Raw genomic sequence first — 17791 nt, 5'->3', positions numbered from 1 at the left:
CTGCCGTGCGGTTACCAGATGCACTAGTAAGAGCTCTGTGTGCACTTAGCTGGATACTGAAGTTCTCCAGACCACACAAGCGTGCGTAAATAGATATATGAGCGCACGAGTGAATGAATGGCCCATCTACGCGCCTTTTACGCACAAATCCTAATGGAGATCACGCAGCGCTGTGCATTTAATAGGGCATTCCGTGATGACATCATTCATGCCTAGGGCCCCATCTGTGCTTCAGTCATTCGAGGTTACCGTGTGGATAATCTTACCTACTGCAATGTATGTGTAGGCTAGTTATGGTTTAGCCTCGGATCAAGACTATCATACAATCATAGATGTATTTTATCGAGTCTGACTTTTACTTTCGTATCTACGATAGTCTTGGGCCTGCTGCACCCCACAGTGCGTCCTGCACTTTCACCAGTAAAGCCCGTACTTCTCCTTACATCTACAAACAAAATATAGAAGGTGCTTGTTGCCCCAAATGTTAACTCGCACTTCGGAGTGCAATGTATTAGTCCGTATTTTTCAATAGATATGCGTTTTAATCCCGTCTGTGTAGGATTCTGGCGGAAGGTCCCTGTATTCATCAATGGCCGGTAGCGGGGAGGCTCATTCGGTGAAAGACGGCATTACACGCAATGTAAATAGGAAGTAAACGAGGGGGGGGGATGGCGTTCGGCACAGACGGTATTAAAACACATATCTATTGAAAAATACGGACTAATACATCGCACAAAGACTCCGACGCGTGAGCAAACATTTGGGGCAACCGGCTAAGCACCTTATATATATATTTCTTGTAAATGTACGGAGAAGTACGGGCTTTACTGGTGGAAATGCAGGACGCACTAGGGGGTGCTAGCCAAGACTATCATAGATACGAAAGTAAAAGTCAGACTCGATAAAACACATCATGATAGATAGTCTTGATCCAAGGCTAGTGTAGGCTTATTGTTTGTGTGCCACGACGAATACTTGTTTTTGGGCTACTGAAATTTCTGATTACTGACTGCCTAGCCTACTGAATATCCAACACACTGCATGCATGGAAGGCAGAGAAACACAACAACACCTGAGTTTGATTAAAACATGTGTTGTTTCTGCTGCTGCAATATTCAAGTATTCAAAAGGCTATACTGCTCTCTGCTGGTCGTGAATACATATGGCAATTTCAGACTGTATAAAAATGCAAAAAAGTTATTCCACAATATCATTGTAATTTTCCACATACTGTATGTAGGTGAAAGTGTAATTTGAGTGCAATCTTAATTGAACATGCAGTAATCCAAATCACTTCATTTTCATTTCACATGTGGGTGTTCTATGACCATATTAAAATGAAAATGGAAAACACAAATGTTCAAAGTCATACCCCTACAATGGACAATATTCAAATGTTAATTAAAAATGAAATGAAAATTTAAATAAAATATAAACAATGTAACCTATACTTTTCCATTACGAAAGTAATACTTAAAGAAGCACCATTTCAACCTTATCTTCAAATAATTGGTCCTGGGTCCTAACTAATGCTCATTGATTGATTGATTGAATACTTTATTAACAGTTTGTAAATAGGTATGATTATACAAAAAAGGTGCTAAAAGGATAACACAAAAAGCCCTGAGGGCTTGTTGCCATTGTGGTCCTGTGTATTCAATTTATAATAAGATGGCACAACACAATTTCTGTCTACTCACTGTGTCTCATTGGTGGGCTGTGAACAGTTCAGAAACCTGCCTACCAGTGACATCATCACTGGGGACTGAATAGACAGAAATGGTGCCATCTTATAATGAGCAGCATTAGTCGTTGAGGACCAATTACATATGAAGATAGGTTGAAAATGGGTGAAGTGGTCCTTTACGTCATATCTCAAATGAAAATGTAATTTTCTTTGAAAATTTGAAAATGAAAATGACATTTGACATTTCATCATCCAAGACTTAACCTGATGTACAGTGCACAGTATTCAAATAGCTGACAATTAACGAGCCAGGCCTAATTGTCCAACATGACTGACCTCATTAATGGTTTTGGGGGCTGAATGGTAGCAAATTACAGGCATTCATATGGAGTTTGCTACTATAACAACTACACTCCATTATGAAAAACATACGACACAATAAGGTACACAATAATAAAAAATAAAGGCAAACACTATTTAAAAGACATTTATACCCTTATACCAGGGGTCTTCAACAGGGGGTCCGGGACCCCTAGCGGGGTCCTCAGAGATACTACAGGGGGGCCGCCAAATCTTTGAGTGATAGGGACTTAATTATTTTATTTTTTGACATTAACCACTTCTCGCATCCATATTCTGGGGGGAACATTAGCCAAAAATTGCAGATCTACAAGCTCACAACGCATCTGCGACGCGTTGTGAGCTTGTAGATCGGCAATTTCCAGCGAAGAGGTTTGGTGTACAGGGAAAAAAAGAGCAGCCCAAGTACCGAACCAAAGGTCAAGTTTACAAAGTATTGAGGGTTTAAGTCGTTAAATGTCTGAAAACACACATTTAACATGAATCCAACAGGTAGCAGGGGTCCTGCTTCATCTCTCTCTCAGCTAAGGGGTCCTTGGCCTGAAAAACGTTGAAGACCCCTGCCTTATATCAATGTTTCCACTGCCACAGGGATGACTAGACCAGTAATCGGAACAGTGGGGTCCCTGAGAGCACCGGGCACCATTTTTAAAATGTTTATATTTGATTTTAGATCTACGTTTATTTGACTAATTACACTAGATCTACAAAAACTAGGATTTGACAGCAGCATGATAATGGGCATTCGGAAAATCATTATGTTGTCATTATAATACATTTCTACATCAGATTTCTCAATAAAGCCTGGAAAGTGACTTCTGCATCACAAAACAACTTACTTGCACTGCACCACTGATTAAATGTTAAAGTGGCCAGGCCTGCCATACACCACCTAGGGTTTCTATTATCCACATATTATAACAGTCATTAGCCAACCTGGCTGATGCTCACCCTTTTAAACTTGGCCCACCAGAGGGCAGTATACCTATGGAATGGACAGAACAAACATGTAGAATGTTCTTGCCAACATGTAACCTTGAGAAATTGAGCATAATTATAATATATGGCGCTGCCTATATACACATCATCATCAGACATTTGATCTGTAATGATGTGCCCCACATATTTGGTGTGCACAGTGGTGTAAAGTAACTAAGTACATTTACCCAAGTACTGTACTTGAGGATTTTTTTTTACTTTACTGGAGTGTTTCCAATTTTCAATACTTTTACTTCTACTCCACTACATCACAGAGGCAAATATTGTAATTTTACTATTTTTTACTATTGAAAACGTTAGTTAGGTACTTTATAGATTTTGATTATTATTTCAAAACATGCATTAACCACTTCAGCCCTATGCATAATTAGGCTATATGAAAAAAAATCTACAAGCTCACAACGCAACACTTTGCGAGCTTGTAGATGATAATAGCCTGGTTCCTGACCATAGACCCCGCCCACTCTCTGAGTGTGCTCCTCTTGACACGCAGCTTCTGTCTGATAATCAGGCTAAGATGATAATGGAGCTTGTACGAAAAAACATACACCGTTATGTATATCTGTGATGTGACAATAAATCTGATTCTTATTCTGGCAGGTAAGGTGGACCCAATGCTGCACATCATCCCTGTAATCTCACATTCTGCATCTTACAGGTGGTGTCATTAATAATCACTTAAATTATGCTACTGTATGTAAACCAACTTGGTATTTAAACTAAGTTGGTTTTCGATTATGATCAGTGATATGTCATCACTGCAACAAACCAGAGCTGCATTGTAATCATCACATGCATATTATATTTAAGATACGATAAATTACAGTAAGATGCAATAATTCAATATTTTTTAGAACATGTTGGACAGTCTCAATGACAACTGTGACTATTATATATGGCATTTATTTAACATAAATTAATATTCCAGACCAGGAAAATGTTCTACACTCTTCACCTTTCACTTTAGTTTGTTTTGCTTGCTGTAATTTACCTCAAATGACATCCTGTCATCTGAATGTTATGTAAGCAAAAACATTTCCCCAACCAAACCAAGAAAAAGGAAGTCAGTCATGGGTTACATTCTTATTATACAAGTCTTTATTTTCAATGTCAACAAAATTTGAAAATATGTATAGTTGTGCTGATCAAATCTTTACAGGATTTAGATAGTTTCATAGAACACAGAAAAATACAGTAATGAAAATACAGTATTACAAACAGCAAACAGTAAATACAAACCGTATTGGGTTTGCTTTAGTCAACAAGTCAAGGCAAGGTTTATTTGTGACATCCTCACTGGACTGAATAGACAGAAATGGTGCCATCTTATAATGAGCAGCATTAGTGAGGACCAATTATATACAGTATGAAGATAGGTTGAAAATGGGTGAAGTAGTCCTTTAAGTCATTGGTTCTCAAAGTGGGGTCCGGGGACCCCCAGGGGTACTTGAGGGGGTTCCAGGGGGTCCCCAGCTAAACGATGGATAGGAACCAAATGGACCGTTATGGGTCTGTAACTCTGAGAGCGTACAAATGGAACCAAATTAAGGCAGTTCATAAAACTTTATAGAGAACATTAAGAAAATGCAAACTACGCACATTATAAAAGGACAAAAACATATGAGCGCTGCCCCTGCAGTCTTTTTCTCCCAAAAAGTTAATCATTTCTTTTTACACGGTTGTTAAAGTTTGATTAATCATAAACCTTTGCTCAGAGTTGCTATAAAATGTTACCAAAGCACACTTTCGCTTTGTTTAGACATTGTTTACAGTAAGCAATGCTTCTCGATGACCAGTAAGGAAATAAGTAGGCCTCATAACAGCGTTTATATTCTACAAAGACCCTATCTACCCTGTACATTAAACCCGATACAGTGCTATTCAGCAGTAGAGAAGAATGAAACCAGTTAAAATAGGTCAGGCTCAAATCCCTGCATAAGCGTATACTGTGATAGTACACAGCAGCTTATTTGGCACCACAATTGATGAGCAGTGTTACATAATGGCTACTTCAGTGACCAGTCTGACCACTGACCAGGATGAAATGCATCCGTTAGGCAATTTCACTTCCATGTCCTAAAAAACAGTGATGATCAAGTGATGGAAGTGTGGCCTGTGGTGCAAGTTGAGGACTTTCCATCTGATGTGAAATGGAGAACCGAGATTTGATACTAAACAGGATCTCAATTCTGAGAACTTCAGAAATTAGCTTGCCAGGACAATATATTGTATGTTATACCCTATGTTAGTGCTTACTGAAATGTGTATGCATGTATTATACTTCAATGTGTTCAGCACATATTCACATTCATAGATTTTTTGGTTCTTCAGCATCTCTAAACATCTCCCTAGCATACATGCATTACATGATGGTTCTACACCTGCTTCACAACATTATGGCTTGGGGAAATCTTATGGCTTGTAAGCATGCACTCTACAATGTAGGAATCAATGGTGGAAAGTAACTAAGTTCATTTACTTAAGTACTGTACTTGAGTACAATTTTGAGGTATTTGTAATTTACTTGAGTATTTCCAATTTCCAATACTTTTACTTCTACTCCACTACATCTCGGATCCAAATATTGTACTTTTACTCCACTACAATTATTTGAAAACTTTAGTTACTAGTTACTTTGTAGATTTTGATTATTATTACAAAACATACATTAACCACTTCAGCCCTATGTATACATTTCGGCCATTTGAAAATAGCCGATCTACAAGCTCACAATGCGTCGCATCGCGGCGCATTGTGAGCTTGTAGATCTGCTATTTTCAAAAGATTTGTATACATTTGATTACTTGAAAAGGGACATTCTGCACAATGAGTACTTTTACTTTTAGTACTTTAAGTACATTTTGATGCCAATACTTTTGTGCTTTTACTCAAGTACATTTTTCCGGACTTCTACTTGTATCAGAGTATTATATTGCAGTACTGATACTTTTCCTTAAGTAAAAAATATATAGTACTTTTTCCACCACTGGTAGGAATAAACCATTGAGTATAGAAGAGGCAGGTACAATTACAAGTGGCAACAATGTGGCCACACAGGCATGATCACTTTATGTACTGTACTGTATACAGTATATGACTATGAATCCTCCACTGCCGCTATGCTTGGCACTGTCACTATGTATAAATGTATATGCTGATCTCAAGCAAAGTAAAAATGTACATATGACAAACACATTTGAATTACTAAGAGAACATTTCAGTGGAGTTTAACTCATTCAACTGAGTTAACAAACTGATTTCTTCAGTAAATAAATGTGAGAAAGTGTTCTGGTTGCATACAACTTGATGAGGAGAGTGAGAAAAAAACAGTGGTGGAAAAAGTACTCACATTTGTTACTTAAGTAAAAATGTATTAAAAAATCGTTTGAAAATAGCCGATCTGCAAGCTCACAATGCGTCGGAGCGCGGCACATTGTGAGCTTGTAGATCTGCTATTTTCAAATGGCTGAAATACATTTAGGGCTGAAGTGGTTGGTGTGTTTTGTACTAATATTCAAAATCTACAAAGTAACTAGTGACTAAAGTTTTCAAATAATTGTAGTGGAGTACAAGTACAATATTTGCCTCTGAGATGTAGTGGAGTAGAAAGTATTGGAAATTGGAAATACTCCAGTAAAGTAAAAATTCCTCAAAAGTGTACTTAAGTACAGTGAGTAAATGTACTTAGTTACTTTACACAACTGGAAGCAAACTCTACCCATACAGACAAAAAAGGAAGTGCTCATTTTGTGGAACTGCCGACAAAAGCATTATCACTTGAAATCCTCCAACCTGTTCATGTCTTCAGCTTGTCGTTTCCACCTATGATGAGAAAGATGTATCATGTATTACACCTTACACAGCTTGCGTTTCAGTAATAAAGATAGACTTGATTATAAAGCTGTCAAATGATGGTCACCATAGGAACACAAGTAAAACATAAGAAGCTCACCTATCTCTGCATCTGTGTAATCTCGGTCGCTTGCCAGCTGATCTTCTTCTTGGTCAATTGGTTCACCTGTAACAAATCAATGTTTGGTACATATTACTGTGAGGTCAATTTTATTAGAACTGGTAGTTGTCGCCAATTTGCAGTGAGATCTATTGTTACAAAAACAGAAGTTAGTACAGTTAGGGTAGAAGTGAAGATGTGTACTTTCCCCTTATATTTGAAACCATCACCCTGCACAGAAAGATAAAGATGCAAGTAAGATGATCAAAAGGTCCTATGCCTAGATTTTGGAATTCAGAACTGAATTTCCTTATGATAAGGTTAGTCATTGTTCCTGTAACTGTAGGCCAATCCTTAATTATTTACTTACATAGCCATGAGAACGGAGTCAGTCTTTAACAGATAAATATTCTTGTCCTGTCCTGACGAGCACCTGCTCAGTTGAAATGCATTAATAAAGGCTTCTAAAATGTGGTACTCTATTCTCCTAACTCAGCTTAGACAGCTTTGGATGATTTTTGCTTCTACAACTGTGTCTCCTGCTCCCACCCAGTAAAATCCTCAGTGTTCATTTAATTCTTATCGACCCCTTATGGGTCAATCTTTACACTCTCACTGAGGGTTTTACAGTATACATACATGAGGACTCTACTGTACTTCTTTACTCCACATGATCACCAGTGTGATTTATTTATTTTACATAGTAGTTCAATATGGTTAGATCAAGCTTCAGATGGAAACAGAAGCTTGTTTGTGGTGAGAAATGTGTGGTCTTGGTTTCACTTTTGCTTGTATAAAACAAGCAGTAATCTTTTACTGAAGGGCCATTGAAGACAATTGAATAACCTCATACAAAATATTATCATTATCGTAACATAAGCCTTTTCCTGCAAACAGCAATATTACTGTAAATAATGTTTTCCTGTTTTAGTTCCGTTGTTTTTTGAAAGACCACCACCCATAAATATTAATAATACTGAAGGCCTGTAACAGGCAAGTTAAATACAAAGACATACTCATGAGGGGTGCCTGTGCTGCAGAATGTCTTCGGGCCTCTGATAGGGGAAGAAAATATCAGATACCACTGTATACAATGCTATGATGCTTATTTCACCAATATTACTGAGGAACTTCAAACCTAGAAAGTAGAAAGCTCTCGTCAAGGAAAACCTTTTGTCACCCGACACTGGGCATGTCAAGTATTCAACGGATAGTTGTCTCTCCTTGAATTTACTTCCCTTTGGTGTGTTCAAAATGGCAAAGTGCATGGCACAGTAGTTCAACTGGTTTGTTGATACTTAATCTCTCAAAAATAGTTTTCCTTTTTTTTGCCGATGGGTTCCCAGATTGGTTGATACTAGTCTCAGGTTTCAAGATATTGTATGCCTCTTATCTTTAAGCCCACAACTATGCCTCTGACAATTCAGGGACTTTATAAAAAACATGTGGGCAAACACTGTGTGACCATTCACCTCTGGTGTCCTTTGGGTTCCATGTAAAATGTGCATTTTGTCTGTGAGTTGTCTCAAAACACTGATGATATGTTGTTGTTGTGCCTCGCCATTCCTCATCCTCCTCAACTGTGAATTCTACCAATCAATCCACAAGTAATCGTGTTTGATGGCTGAGTTTGGTCAGTGTTGACATGGTGAGTTCCTTAATCTAATCTTGCTGATCCAAAGCTGAAGCTCTAGTTTAAGTAGAAGTGGCTCACTGTTTCAATTCTGCCCACCTTGGAACTTTAGCTGCACTGATTTGATTTGTTGTTTTCAGTTCTCTTACCGAGGTAGGATAAAGGCTGGGTATGTGATAAATAAGGTTTATCAAAGAGCATCCAGTGTTGGAGAGTAACTAAGTACATTTACTTGAGTACTGTACTTAAAGCAGCACTATGTAACTTTTTTTTATGAATACAATGTAATGTTAAGACAATATACGGTCTACATAATCCTGTTTCTGGCTTGACACAACAAAAAAAAATCAAGATTCAATTTATCCCCTAAGCAAGCAGGCAGGCTCTATTAGCTAAATGGTAAAAATGTCAGCACTTGCACAGGAAACCGGGTTCGAATCCGGGGTAGAACAGGAAAGTTACATAGTCCAGCTCTAAGTAAAACATTATCTATACTTTACTTGAATATTAGATTTTTGGATACTTTGACGCCACTACATTTCAAAGACAAATATTTCACTTTTGACTCCACTGCATTTCTAGAAAGGGAAAAAGTACATTATGAATAAACCACTTGGCCCTATTTCAAATACAGTGATTTGTGAGCTTGTACACAACTTGCATTTGTTTTAGACTAGCGATTCTCAACCTGTGGGTCAGGACCACAGGTGAGACCCCAGATGACAGTGAAGTGATAATTTAAGGACTTTTAAGACTTTTTAAATAATAATAAAAAAAGAAAAGAAAAAGACATTACTGCATAAAAAGTAATCAGTAAACTATACTATAAGAACTGGTCAAACATTTGCCAAATTGTCAAATAATATAAGAAAGAGGATTTTTTTTTTAAATAGCCGATCTTAAAGCTTGTATATTTGCTATTTTCGCAATATCTAACTGTGGAACCGAGTCAAACTAAATTCAATGCCTCATCTCCTACATTCCAAGTGCTTATCAGGGTCCCCGGTTCAAATATGATTATTTTGGGGGTCACGGCCTGAAAAGGTGTTTAGGTGTTTATGTAAGTAACATGTACCATTACACTTAAATGTAGTATGTTATGTAATTCTGTCACATTGTGTATCTTTTTTAACCCGTTAAAACCGGGAAAGCATCTGTGTCATTTTAGATTTTAGCTATAAATATAACAACATAGGGTTTTCAGAAAACATTTAGAACAGTGGTTCTCCCTAAAATAGCAGATTTACAAGCTCACAGCGCGTCACTTTGTGCTGCGCTGCAAGCTTGTACATCTGCTATTTTTGAACATTTTTGAAAAATCTTGAAAGTGTTTGATTTTTGATTTTCTTTTACACAAATCTTCTCTTCTGGAGGTCCCTGGCACAAAACATTTTCTGATACATATCAATTTGGGGGTCCTTGGCACGAAAAGGTTTGAGAACTACTGATTTAGAAGGCATTTGTAGAATCGGCCTCAGGTCTTAATGGATTATTGCATCACTTGAATACATATCAGTAACCAGACAAAGATGTGTTTGTGTACTTACCATTAGAACGCCTTTTCTTAAACAGCAATGCCATCAGGAGTCCTACAATCAATGAGCCGATGACCAGAACAGGAGCAACAATTTTGGATACATCACCACCCGCTTCTGGATCACTGCGACCTGACCCTATAAAATGTGATAATGGCTGTTATATGTTTTTTAACAAAACTCATTGTGCCAAAACCTTTTATGATCTTGACTCATCAACACATTGGGCAGACATTTTCTAAACTGATGCTGGTTAAAATTAAAATTAAATTGCACTATTGTTAACATATCATGAGAGTTTTTTGTTTTGTTTTTCTATCTAAGAAAGGTAACCTGGCAAACTGCTGTTGGGTTGGAAAGAATGATAAGGCAGTCACAGCTATTTCAGTTGAATTATCTTCAACTGAAACTTTGTCTCCAAAACAAAGGAATATACCGTTATCACCTGTCCTGTGATATACTGTAACTGTACTGTATAAAGATAGTCGAAAAAACATACTTGAGTATTTGAAGGGAAGATCAAATGTCATGTTCCCATCCTCGCCTCCATTGGCGTTGTACACTGAACATATGTAGTGGTCGAAAACTGAGTTCTTCAGCAAAGTCAGGTTACTGGTGAGGATAAAGCGCTTATCGTCCATCTCTTTAGCCTCCTGTTGAGAGCTGCCGGTCCAATTGTTTTTCTTCTGATCGAACCAGCAAATTCTACCCTTTGGGTAACCACCCTCAGATTTGCAGACAAGGGTCACCTCTGTATTGTGTGGAATATCCTTCTCAGGGATGGAGCTTACGATTGGTGCACTGTATTTGGCTGCAAATAGAAAGACATGGGGACGTTAAACAAGAAGACAACCAGCCAGGTTCAGTGTCAAGGATGTGGAGTAAACATGGTCATAAAGCATAACAGCGTAGTTGGACCTTAATCCAATTACGGTTGTTGAATTAAAACATTTTCGCAATACAGTATTCATACTGCTGCACATGTGTTCTGAGTATTCAGACCAAGATATAAATTATAACACATTTTGAGATTGTCAGGCAAAGTTAAATGAAGGTGAAATGTTGTATCTGTGTGATTTGTTTCATAGTGAAACAGAAAGTTAACACAGCTACAGATACAAAGGGCAGAGGCAGGGGACTCCCAAGAAAGGGGAGTATGACTGTCCAACCAGAAAATATTTGCTGATCCCCAGACTATTCTCTATGGAGGAGTACAGCTGCAATTTACAATTAACACATGTACAGTAGCAGATGATCGGGAAATTCCCTCCCACCACCACTCCTGAGTATGAGTAACAGCAAAATGGCCACTGTGTCAATATGGTCAATAGAGCACTCTCACCTGTGACAGTGAGGTTGATTGTGACGGGGGGTGCTGAACCACTGTCTGTCCTCACCGTGCATTCATACTCTCCTCTGTCATTAATCTGAGTGTTGCTGACAATCAGGGACACATCCCTGGTTTTGCCATTCATGTTTTGCTCAGAAAACCGAAAACGTGGTTCATTTGTGGGTTGAGGATCTTTGTGAAAAACAACTAGTGGCTTTTCATTCCCTTTTTTCTTCCAAGTGACCACTTTGATCATTGCATCTGTTGCTTCTTCTGTAGTTTTGATGACACATTTAAGGATAGAATCCTGGCCATATCGACCATGGCTTTCAGAATCACAGTCTACCTTTACAAAGGCTGTGGAGTGAGATAGAGAAAAAGAAAGAAAAAAGACAGTTAAGTAACAGCAGCATGTCAAAAACATTAAAATGTCAGATCTGAATTCTGGACGTCAGGACAATTCTTACCGGAATCATTACCGGCACTGATATGGATGATGGTCAGAAACAGCATGCATGTTCCAACAGAGGCCATGATCTGTGACCTGTAGTGAAAGAAAGAATAATTAAAAGAAAGTTAATGTGTGCAGAGTAAAATCTGTGTTCCTTAGTGTGTGTGTGTGTGTGTGTGTGCGCGTGCGTGCGTGCGTGCGTGCGTGCGTGCGTGTGTGTGTGTGATGGACTAATTACAGATCCCAGTCTGTAATTAGGAGGCTACTCTCACCCACAAAAATGCTGTAACTGGGGAGGATGTCTTCAAATTCACCATCAAAGCAAGACTGCAAGTATTACCAACCAAATACAATCTGTCAATCTGGTATCCTGACATTCATAGTCCACTCTGTATAAACCATCACGATTCTGAACAACACTACTGAGCATCATAACAAACATTGGGTACAGGTGTAGGTTCTCCATACTTATGTTTGGAAGCCTGGGCCATGTATATAAAATGACCACGAGTGGCCTAACAATCGCTGGCATGACAAAGAGTAAAGCCAAACAACTAAATATTGCTCAGTTTCAGCTGTTATAGGCAGTTTGTCTGTGTGGAGGAGAAGGTGCCATGAACTATCAACCCTGTTACATTTGTTTCCCTGTAAATTAATTGCAATTTGTGGATTCAAATAAAGAAATCAAATCAAAAACCACCTAAGTGGAAAAAGCAGCACTCCAAAATAAATACTGTAAGACGTTCTCGCAATAAAATGAGAAACTGAGCCACTGTCTTGCAGTATTTACTTTGGAGTGCCGATTTTTCAACTTAGGTGGTTTTTGATTTGAGTTGTATACATAGCTGAGCACCCACTGCCTAAACTAAGAAGGCATCCAGAGGAAGCGCACTGTTTTTTCTTTCTTAAATAATTAAAATTGTGTGTGTGTGTGTGTGTGTGCGCGCGTGTGTGCGTTTGTGTGATGACATAGTAGGCCTACAATAACTATTCAATGAACACAGAATATGAATAGATCGTTCATATGAGTGGGGGTACAGTATAACATGTTTATTATCGAGTCTGCCAGCTGGCCTGGATGCTGCAATACTTTTGCATGGGCTAACAAGTCTGTGAGGTGGCAGGTTCAGTTAATTCATGTTGATTTAATAACACTGAGATATTTAGAACACAACTAACTCTAAACTTCCCTGGACTGATTGATGTACTTTATTTAGTAAGACATGAGAACAACAGTACATGGAAGTACAAATTCACAATACAAGGACAAAATCAATCAACACATTTTGGGATAATCTGGGACATTTTTAAGGCGAACAGGCTGTCATGGTAAAGGGACAGATTTAAAGCCCCTGCTGTCAGACAACTGCATCACAGGTAGGCGGTAGCCTAGCCTAGACTATATTATAACTTGGCATTGGTGCCCACTCTGTTTTGACGCCCATATTTAGCCTACCGAGTGCCCATTCTTTTATAGAGTATTCTCTCAGGGCCATTTGGTGTCCACTCTTCTTCATATATTCCTCCTCAGTGAATATTGTGTGTTCAAGAACAAAAACATATTGCCACAAAATGATCACCTGGTACTGAACAGGTAGGCAGTACTATGCCTGCACTATTGTTAACATATCATGATAAGAGATTTTTTTTTTTTTTTTTTTGAATATTGTGTGTTTTAACCAAGACCCGTGCCGTCCATTCCGTCTTCAGGAAATGGTCATTGCTGTGTAGTGCGTCAATACAGGTATGTCTATTTACTTAAGAACTTTCAGTTCTGCGTCTTAAACTTTCATTTCAGCTTTGTCAAACCCTGAACCAACCCTACATCAACAGAACAACTGATATATGATTATGCTAAATGGCATTTTCTCAATGTCAGTTGGTTTATTACCAGGGTAGGATAAATATATTAGCCAAACTTATCTCAAACTAAAGGCAACACCAAAGAAGAAATACTTAAAAAGGAATCATTCATTGGAAGTCACTGAATTTGCGTCAAGTCAACTGGAGCCCTGATACATGACTGTCTTATATTATATGACAGTCATGGATGATCTTCAAAATAGTGTTTGCACTTTCTCCCTGTTTGGTCCGTACATCTACATTAAAGTTCAAATTTAAAATATAAAGTGCTTAACCCATGGCCAGGGATGTTACAATTATGTACGGGTCCTCAGAAGTACCCGTATGTTCCGTATTGTTCAATAAAAAGCATTTTAATCCGATCGGTGGCCATTTCTTTGTGTTTTCTCCACAGACTTTCAACTACGCGACCCTATCGGTTGGGAGGTGTATTGCACTCTGATACATTATAACTTTATGAGAAAATGTCCACCAATCTTTTTATTGAACAATATGGAACATACGGGTACTTCTGACGGCCCGTACAAAATATCGACATCCGTGGCCATGGGGTAAGCACTTTATATTTGAAATCTGAACGTTTATGTAGAAGTACGGGGCAAAAAGGGAGAAAGTGCAAACACTATTTTGAAGATCACCCATGACGGTCATGACAGACGACGAGCGTCATGTGAACCATGGCTATCAATGCGCGACGCGCGTGCCTTAAACGCAAAATTGCAAATATCGATTTTCTAAAAATAGATTGTGCACGAGTCAGTATTTGAAAACTTTAAATACTGCTATTTTCAACAGATTTTTATTACGTTTTATACATCTGAAAACTGAAATTCCGCAAAATTTGTACTTTTACTTTCAGTACTTGAGTATATTTTAATGCAAATACCTTTGTACTTTTACTCGAGTAAATTTTGAATACCAGACTTTTATCTGTAACAGATCTATTTCTACATTGCGGTATTGATACTTTTACTTTACTTATAAGTAAAACGTTTGAGTTATTTTTCCACCGCTGGCTGGCAGTGTTCTTGCCTCGTTTGAGTGAGGTTTCAAACGGGGCTATAGGCCTAGTGTTCAAGTATAAAAAGAAGAAATGTCATCATGAATCGTGACTCACCATGAAATAAAGCCACGCCACTCCACTGATGTCTGTCTTCTTCTTCTCCTCTTGGTCTTCAGGGCTGAGACTGAGAGAGCTATCTGATGTCTGATGTCTTTACATGGCGACTTCTGCAACAGTTACCGCAGCAGAATTACTTTCGCTTTCCGTTTGAGTTTTTAGTGCCAGTTGGCAGTTGCCTGGCGTCTCATGGCAACCCATTGGTGGTGTCTCTGGAGTGTCTGGACTGCTCCAGTTTGCTTTGTTTGGCGCTGGTCTTGCGCTTCCTTGCACACACAGTTGCGAGTATTGTGTGTGTGTGTGTGTGTGTGTGTCTGCCTGCCTGCGTGCGTGCGTGTGTGTCTGTGTCTGTGTGTGTACAGCCCTGCGAGGGCTCCGCCTCCAACTGTAGTAGAAATAAACAAAACTACTTCGCTAATCACCGAAACAAAGGCCGTTTTGTGTTGTTGAAAGTCTATAGTCTCCGCGGTGGGAAGCCTCTCAGCACCCCACCTACACCTTTTGGGAAGAAAATACATATATTCTCCCCCAGATGGAAATTATTTTATTTGCTCCACTGCGCCCTCTACAGATTTTTTTATTTAATGTTTTATTAGGCAAAAAAAAAAAAATGTAAACATCACAATTGGGTCCGTCCAAAAAGGTCCTTGCGGTCTTGTTTCCATTGATGTCCTTGGCATTCAGTTCATAAACAAGGCTCTGGTCAATATAAATGACCATTGACTATGGTGAGTTTTGGTGAGTAGCGAAGTAGTTTTGTTTATTTTTGTTTTGTACTCAGTTGGAGCCCTGGCAGGGCAGTGGATGTCAGGGCCTGACAGGGCGTGAGAGAGAAAGTGAAACATCTTATCCACTAGCCTAGAAGGGGAATTCTCCTTCACCACTCTCCTACTCCTACTCTTGCCCGATCACCAAAAAATGTACACCAACCATAATGAATAGTATACAACAGTATGCAGTACACCCTCTACAAAGCCTGCAGGGATGTGCCTGACAGTATGATAAGTGATAACACTCTTGGCATACTGTGCCAGTAATAGTAGGTCAAGTGAAGCAATTAAGTTTCCATGCCAATGGGCTACTATCACAAGCCCTAACCCTAACATATACATGAATGATCTATCTGGCCATGCATCTCAAGAGTTTGGTAACTCCAATCTGGTTATTTTTTCTACTTCTTTCAAAACATACTGTTTACGCAAATCAGTGCCATGCGTAGCCTCGATGCCCAACTAGTCTGTGGCAAGGGTGCTTAACTTTTATCAAACTTGGGGGGAGTCAAATCTTAATTCGGAGCTCTGTCCCCTGGATAATCCAAAAGGTTTCATATACTTTCAAGTATGACTGTGGATACATTTGACATTATAGTTAGTCTAGGGTCCCTAGACTAATGTAATGTGAAATGGAACTAGGCCTGAAGTGTGCAGACTACTAAGTATGAGACCCTGAAATTCCAACATAAACTGCAACAAAGTATCAGAAGCCATTGGGCATTTATCAAATCCTAGACTGTATGGTGTGTGTGTGTGTGTGTGTGTGTGTGTGTGTGTGTGTGTGTGTGTGTGTGTGTGTGTGTGTGTGTGTGTGTGTGTGTGTGTGTGTGTGTGTGTGTGCGTGCGTGCGTGCGTGCATGCGTGTGTTAGGAGGAACTCAAACTTAAACAAAGGGTCACATTACTTAACTTGATGAATGACATGATGTCCAATGATAAGGACACTAGTCTCTGGAGCTCATCACCTGGCACTCAGGGCAATCACTCTTCTAGCCACAGAGGAGAGAACATTGGCAGAGGGGAATTAGAAGCAGGGCATGGGAGGGACAGAGGCAAATCATGGACAAACATTGAGGTGCTGAGGTCATGACATACTAAAATATCCAAGGGACGGTTCCTAGACGTCCCACCAGGCAACTCACGCACCCGTGCTACCGCTCCATGGCGCACAACAGGGCTGATTTTTTAAATATAAGCCTATTTATTTTGCTCTTCAATAGAAATTGCAATATTTGTGTTTGTAGGCTATTTATTTACATCAAATTCTATTTAGTGAATTTATCAACTACAATATTATTTCATTCATTAGAAATACAACAATATTTTTGTCAGTCCACGCTTTAACTTTAAAGATTTTGTTTGAAAAATGTGTAATATGTTTCTGTTTTTGTATAATTATTGCTGAGTGTGAATTTATCCATTTGATAAGATATCCTTTGAAAGAGATGGCTCTGGTTTTCACCACTTCTCTATGTCTTTGCAGAACTTGGTAAAAAAGGCCTTCCCCTACTCTTCCCCCTCAACATGGAACCAGGACTCTCTGGATCAATTGGTCTCTCTAGAGTAGGGCACTATACTTGAGGATGCATTAGATAAGGACTGCACCTGCTTTGTGTAGCCCTTATATGTGTCTGCATTATGATGTTTTTTTGTTGCTTGTTATATTGCATTTTATATTATCTTGTCTGTACCGAATGTCGTGTCTCTTTGTGTGATCTTGTTGTTGCTGTCTGACCACCTTGTTTCTTTTTTTTCTTTTGGTTGTTTTTTGTTTTTGTTTCGTTTTTTCTCCATTTTGACTTTCATTTTTCTTTGTTTTGTAAAAGGGTAGGCGTAATAAGCAATGCTTCAGCCTATACCTTTTTGGTCAGAAATGTGGTTATCTTTTCTTGATTTGTGTATTACCTATTACCGTAATGTTACCACACAATTGACTGAAATAAACGTAACTAAACTGGTAAACTTGAGAATGAGACCTCAAGTTTCAATTAGGTTACCTGTCTAAATAAAGGTAAAACATTTTGGGCGGTAAAATTCCCATAGGCCTACATCTGATACTTGTTGACCTACATTTCGTTAGCCTCATTGC

General features: G+C 38.7%; 1 protein-coding gene across 2 annotated transcripts; it reads right to left on the bottom strand.

The window, feature by feature from the left end:
• Positions 1 to 4121: 4121 nt before the first annotated feature.
• Positions 4122 to 15398, bottom strand: LOC308097589 (CD276 antigen homolog). 2 transcript variants are annotated; one of them, XM_080445452.1, is made up of 8 exons: positions 14928 to 15398; positions 11964 to 12040; positions 11509 to 11853; positions 10666 to 10977; positions 10179 to 10304; positions 8015 to 8053; positions 6999 to 7064; positions 4122 to 6868 (listed from the first exon to the last, which is right to left on the bottom strand). In XM_080445452.1, the coding sequence occupies exons 2-8, from the start codon at positions 12028 to 12030 to the stop codon at positions 6843 to 6845; spliced, it is 981 nt and encodes a 326-aa protein (XP_080301578.1). In that variant the 5' UTR covers positions 12031 to 12040; positions 14928 to 15398; the 3' UTR covers positions 4122 to 6842. The 2 variants fall into 2 exon arrangements, with proteins under 2 accessions (XP_080301578.1, XP_080301579.1); XM_080445453.1 differs by lacking the exon at positions 8015 to 8053 and having other exon boundaries at positions 14928 to 15397.
• Positions 15399 to 17791: the final 2393 nt, after the last annotated feature.

This window comes from Gymnoscopelus braueri (genome assembly GCF_963280865.1).
Source record: "Gymnoscopelus braueri genome assembly, chromosome: 2".
Classification (NCBI taxonomy): Eukaryota; Metazoa; Chordata; class Actinopteri; order Myctophiformes; family Myctophidae; genus Gymnoscopelus; species Gymnoscopelus braueri.
Note: the sequence above shows the minus strand (reverse complement) of the source record. Positions and strands in the feature narration are given on the sequence as shown.